At 57.0% G+C, this 6,055-nt stretch overlaps 1 protein-coding gene across 1 annotated transcript; it reads left to right on the plus strand.

The window, feature by feature from the left end:
- The first annotated feature begins 2,731 nt into the window (after nucleotides 1–2,731).
- On the plus strand, nucleotides 2,732–4,737 carry LOC121019036 (interferon-inducible GTPase 5-like). Its single transcript, XM_040458204.1, has 2 exons — nucleotides 2,732–3,380; nucleotides 3,988–4,737. Exons 1-2 carry the CDS (start codon nucleotides 2,777–2,779, stop codon nucleotides 4,584–4,586), a joined length of 1,203 nt encoding a protein of 400 aa, XP_040314138.1. The 5' UTR covers nucleotides 2,732–2,776; the 3' UTR covers nucleotides 4,587–4,737.
- Nucleotides 4,738–6,055: the final 1,318 nt, after the last annotated feature.

Here is a 6,055-nt window from a genome sequence, read left to right on the forward strand (position 1 = left end):
TGTAGTGAAATTGAGCGCTGCGGTCGCTGAGGGGTGGGCGTGGAGGGGGCCAGAGCTTGCCATCTTGGGAGGGCAGGGGAGGGGCGGTTTGGAGGGGCCCGAGGAGGCCTGGGCGCCCAAGGCCCAGAGGGATACGCTGACCTGGAAGGGGGGGAATGGAGCTGGGTGGGGAGAGCTTTAAGATCCGGATGGCAGGCCAAGGGCCCCTTGCTGGGATCTCTCTCCCTGGTCCCCTGGTAGCCAAGGGAGATCTGTGGGGCAACAGGACGTCCCGGCCTGGACCCAAGACCGGTGTCAACTGTCAGCCTGTGCGGGTGACTTAGTGGGGACTGGGACTTATTTTTGTTGCCATTCCTGTCCCTTTCAGAGAAGCCCAGTGTCCCAAAGGCCTCCTCTGGAGGGGGGGTGGTGGGGCAGCCAATCAGTGCCCAGGTTGGGTACAATGGTGCCTAGCAACCCAGCTAAACGGTGGGGGGCTCAGAGCATCCCCAGCCAGCCCTGCTGCCAGTGAGTGATGGTGGGTGTCGGTGGCGGGGGGGAGGGGAGGTCCCACGGCCTCGGGCTGGCCTCCGCGTGGAGCCTGGGGTGGTAAGGCTGGTGGGCTCTTTCGCTGCCCGCCAAAGCAGGGAGGGGGGCAGAGGGTGAATCCCGCCACCGAGAACGAGTCGTTTCGGAGGCTTGTGCGAATGTGTGTGGTGACAAGCTTTCTGGTGTGTGTGTGTGTGTGTGTGTGTGTGTGTGTGTGATTGGGAGGGGCCTTGGTAAGTCTCCGGGGGTGTGACACTGTGGGTCCAAGGTGGTGAACAGCCTGCTGACTGGGGTTACCTGCTGTCTCCGCGTGGGTGTGTGGGTGCACGGATGCTGGGGTTGTCCTGAAAGGCCATGGAACTGAGAGGGGGCGATGGCGGTAGGATTCCTGAGAGCTGCATGGGCTGCGGGTGACACAGGGCATGTGCAACACGTGGATGGGGTGAGGGCATCTGTATCTGCCCAGGGGACCCTGTGAAACCAAACCCCCGGGCACTCCCTTACTCCCTGTTGGCTCTTCGGTAGGAGTGCAAAAGTGAATCTGACACCCTCGCACAAGCCTAACCTCACATGCCGAGTCAAGGGTCACATGTGTTTAAAAGATTCGCATGCTACCTGGTTAGGGGCTTTGGACAGGACAAGGGCTGCCCCTAGGCTTTCTGTGGGCTTGGAACAAGGGTCACGGATGGGGTCGGATTTAGGTGCAGAGAAAGGCGAGTTTCCAGGAATTCACAAGAAGACCCCGGAGGCTGTGTATAAGGCCGGCGGCGAAGCGGGGACTGTCCTGCGGGGAGGTGGCCTCACCCCTACGTGCTCACAAATACTGCCTGTGGGTATTCCCAGATCTGGTGGTGGTGATTCTAGCCTCATTTGGGGCCTCAAATTACCTTAAACCTAGAAAACCATTCCGGACTAAGACGGGCGGCTTTCCCCTGGAGGGTTAACCAAAGGATTCTTCTCTTCCTGGGACGCCTTCCCATTGGCTGTGCCGGGACTACTTTTGGGTTCACATGGACTTTTCTGCGCCAAAGAGGGTGTGAGTGGTTATGGTAGGGAAATCCCAGACTCTCAGATACAAGGATCCATTCCAAACCTATTCTCAAAAACACAGCCCACATCCCGGTACCTGTGCACCCTCACACACCATCCTGAACACGGGACTCCCTGGCGGTGTGAGCATAGGGTGGGGAGGCTGTATGGCAGAAGGATCAGAGGGAGCCGGTCCATGTCCTGGCTCTGGTGCAGGCTGGACAATCTAGTGACTTTTACCTCCCTGAGCCTCGGTTTCCCTCTCTGTGAAATGGGGACTTAGTGAAATTACGCATGTGGTTAGGACAGTGGCTGGCCCCGGGTAAACGTTAAATGAACACTAACTGCTACCAGCGACCATGAGGGTTCCAGCGCTTAATTACTGCCCTATATGGTTGGTTGTAGTGCCCGGTGCATGGTAAATGCCACAAGAAGTAATTTAAGAATTTGAGGGGGCGCCTGGGTGGCGCAGTCGGTTAAGTGTCCGACTTCAGCCAGGTCACGATCTCACGGTCCGTGAGTTCGAGCCCCGCGTCAGGCTCTGGGCTGATGGCTCGGAGCCTGGAGCCTGTTTCCGATTCTGTGTCTCCCTCTCTCTCTGCCCCTCCCCCGTTCATGCTCTGTCTCTGTCTGTCCCATAAATAAATAAATAAAAACGTTGAGAAAAAAATTTAAAAAAATAAATAAATAAAAGAATTTGAATTCTAGGAGCACCTGGCTGGCTAGGTCGGTGGAGCGTGCGACTCTTGATCTTAGGGTTGTGAGTTCGAGCCCCACGTTGGGTGTAGAGATTACTTGAAACTAAGATCTTAACAAAATAATGATCTTGAAGAAAAAAAAGAATTTAAATTCTAGGATCAGAGGGACCGATTTCTATTCCCAACACTCCATGCACTAGCCAGAGGCCTTGGGCAAACGATTTCTCCACTGGGTGCCAAATGTGGATAGTAAGGGAATCTCCTTTTCCGGCTGTTATGAGGATTTTATGAGATGCTCCAGGAGGAGAACCTGGCAGTGATGAATACGTGTTAACTGAAATAAAGCACTTAGCACGGGGCCTGACATATGGTTGCACTCGCAGTACGATTGCTGGCAAGGCCTCGGATACTTTGGGCGTGCTGGTGGGTGTAGAGAAGAGAGGGCGGCCCCGAGTGAAAATATTCCCTTCCCTGCCCTGCCAAAGGTCATCGATCCTGAAGGCCTGGACGTCAGGTAGCCCATGGCGGGCAGAGTCTTCCAGTCAAGCCTCAGCCAGTCCAAGATACTGGAGCTATGGAGGGACACCAGTGCTCTGATGGGAGCCTTTGAGGCGGGGGGTCTGCCCGCAGTGGCCGCCAGGCTGCAGGCCACACTTCATTCGCTGGAGAATGCCAGGCTGGACATTGGCATCACTGGGGGCACAGGCTCAGGCAAGTCGACCTTTGTCAATGCCATCAGGGGGCTGGGAGACGAGGACCCCAACTCAGCCTGCACGGGCGTGGTGGAAATGACGGTGGACCCCACGCCATACCCACACCCTAAGTACCCCAACATCGTCATCTGGGACCTGCCGGGCATAGGCACGTCCCGCTTCCGGACTGGTAGATACCTCCAGCGGGTGCTGCTGGAACGTTATGACTTCTTCATCATCATCACCTCAGACAGCTTCACCGCCCACCATGCCCAGCTGGCCTGCGAGATCCTGCAGCGGGGCAAACGCTTCTACCTCGTCCGCTCCAAGGTGGACGTGGACATTGCCGCCTCGCGGAGCCGGCGCCCCAGCACCTTCTCCGAGGAGAGAGTGCTCCGCCAGATCCCGGAAGACTGTGGGCGGCGGCTGAGGGGTGAGGCTCAGGCTCTGGAGGTGGGTGGATTCTGGAGGGTTTGCCAGCCCCCTCCTCTTCCTCTCCCAGCTGAGGCCCACAGTGGGAGAAGGGGTCATCCAATGTCGCGCTGCGTGACTGATCTGGGCCCCGCGGTGAAATAATGCTTACAGCTGCCATTCACTTCCTGAGAGTTGGCTCTTCCCAGTCACAGGTGACAGAGACCAATCACCTGCATTAAGGAAACAGGGCACGTTCTGGCGTGTGTGTTTGCCAAGTTAGAGCGGTGCAAAAGCTCTGCGCCCACGGGATGCTGGCACCTGTGGCCGAGGGCAGCTGACATTTGTTGAGGGCTTATCGCAGGCCAGGCACCGTTTTCATGCGCTCCCTTCACAACATCCCTATGAGGCAGGTACAGTTATCCCCTTGTTTGGTTTGGTAACTTGCCCAAGGCCACACGGGTGGTGGGTAGCAAGGCTGGGGTCCGAACTCAGGCAGCCTGGCTCCAGGGCCAACTCTCCCGAGCCACATGCTGTGCACTCACAGCAAGTGCTTGTGCCTCCGCGGCAGTCAGCATGCCATGGCCTGCTCCAGCGCAGGAACAGAGCGGTGCTCTTGTCTTCTGCAGCGGAGGGCCTGAAGGACCCCAAGGTCTTCCTGCTCTCCATGTTTGAGTTGGGCAAGTACGACTTCCACCTGCTGGAGGAGCTGATGGTGAAGGAACTGGAGAGTCACAAGCAGCACGCGTTGCTGCTGGCCGTGCCCAACGTCTCGAAGCCCATCCTAGAGAAGGCAGCCTCTCTGCGGCAGCATATCTGGCTGGTGGCCACGGTGGCCTGTGGCGTCAACCCGAGCCCCGTGCCAGGCGTACGGGATGTGGCATGTGACTTGTATGTGCTCATCAGCTCCCTGGAGGGCTACCGCCGCAGCCTCGGCCTCGACGAGGACTCCCTCGTCAGGCTGGCTGAGCAGACAGGCCAGCCCCTGCACAAGATCCTGGAGGCGGTACAGGGCTGGAAGACCAAAGTCACTGAGGCACTGGTGGTGGAACTACTGGGCCAGGCCTCCAGGGACGCCTCTGCTTTCACCCAGGAGCTCCTCGGCGTGCCCATCCTAGGCGCCCTGGCCACCTGCGGCATCAGCTTCGCCACCATCTACCAGATGCTCCGCACAGCTCTAGAGGAGGTGGTCAAGGATGCCCAGAGAGGCCTTCCTCGACGACTCTGACCATGAGCTCCCAGATAAATGCAATCAATAATCCCAGCCCTGAGCTTAGGCCAGCTGGAGGTGGCAGTGTAAGAGTGGGAGGACACAGGTTCCATCTGTCCCCAGGCTGGATGGTGTTGAGGAATGGAAAGAAACTCAAGCTCCAACCCTCCTGCACTGTGTGCGGTCTCGTACTTTTGAGCCCCGGATCTTATGCCCTCTCTGGCCATTGCCCCCACCTTCCCTGCCCTGGACGCTCAAATCAACCAGCAGTCCCCCTGGGAAGCAGAGGGAGGGGGCGGGACATGGGACAGATAAGGTCTGACAAGGTGGGGAGGATCTCAGTTGCCTAGCTGAGAGGGCACTTAGGAAGGGGTTTGTGTAGTCAGGGCAGTGGGGCGAGGGGTTCAGAGAGGGCAAGTGAATGTCTCTGCTCTGAACGGCCTTGAAGATCGTTAAGAGAGTTTCTTGCCTGAGGTCTTCTCGGTCAGCAAGACCTGGGTGTCATGCCTCCCAGTCCTCAGCCCCTCGCTCTTTAGAGATCTACAGGGACCCCACTCCTGGCCTCTTGGGTGTTTTCTTCACCACCCCCCGCCCCGCCCCCAGGATTCCCACAACAAGGACGCCAGGACTGTATGGGTACGTCCAAGGGCAGGAGGAAGGCAAGGAGGCCAAAGGGGCATGGGGTAGTGGGCAGCCAGACGGCTGGTGACGGAACCAACCGCGTTAGGGAAGGGTGAGGTGGCGTGATTCGAAGGTCGGGACTAATTTGGGATGGGTGCGGTGGCCAGACCCACTTGGAGACGCACTTGGGGAAACACTAAGCTAGGAGGTAGTGAATTTAAACCGGGTAGGTGAGGTATGTACCATATTGAAGTGAATGGTGTACTTAACTGAGGGTAGGTTCTGGACTTACAAGGCAGAGACTACTTTTAAGCAAGAGTAGATGAGCTCTGTAGGCAAAGGAAGCCACCATACTTCACCAACTGTGGGCGCTGTGTGTTAAGGGTAACGTACAAGCATTTGGATAAGGGTAGAACTTGTTTCAGCTCAGGGTAAGCCCTGTATTTCACTGTATTTAACTAAGACACACTCTATTTTTTAACCATACACTGAATCAGGCATTGCATTTAACGAGGCATTTCACCAAAGGCAGGCACTGTCTTCAACTGAGAGCAGACGACACGGAGGTAGTCACTGCATTTAGCCAAAGGAGGGCACGGTCTTTTCCTATCCATGGCACAGAGATGGGACTTGATGTCACCGCAGGAAACAGAATACCCCTTTTTCTAGGGGCTTCCTCCTTAGCAGAGACTGGTTTTCCTCAGCTCCTCACAATTCTATGACCTGCAGTGAAAGTGTCCCCATGGCAAGTTCACTCAGGCTCCAATGGTGGCTGCAGGTAATCTGCCCCCTAAAGGCCAGGACCCAAATCTGCCCTGCTCCCCAGGACAGCAAGCTGGGGAGACGGGAAGAAGAGAAGCACCAGA

This window comes from Herpailurus yagouaroundi, unplaced genomic scaffold, assembly GCF_014898765.1.
Source record: "Herpailurus yagouaroundi ecotype Mexico unplaced genomic scaffold, PumYag 220, whole genome shotgun sequence".
Taxonomy (NCBI): Eukaryota; Metazoa; Chordata; class Mammalia; order Carnivora; family Felidae; genus Herpailurus; species Herpailurus yagouaroundi.

What these genes read in the sequence shown, in the direction of transcription:
- LOC121019036 (XM_040458204.1), top strand. Translation starts at nt 2,777, where the DNA reads ATGGCGGGCAGAGTCTTCCAGTCAAGCCTCAGCCAGTCCAAGATACTG. An exon ending in CTGTGGGCGGCGGCTGAGGG is followed by an intron (nt 3,381 to 3,987) that starts GTGAGGCTCAGG and finishes TGTCTTCTGCAG; the next exon opens with CGGAGGGCCTGAAGGACCCC.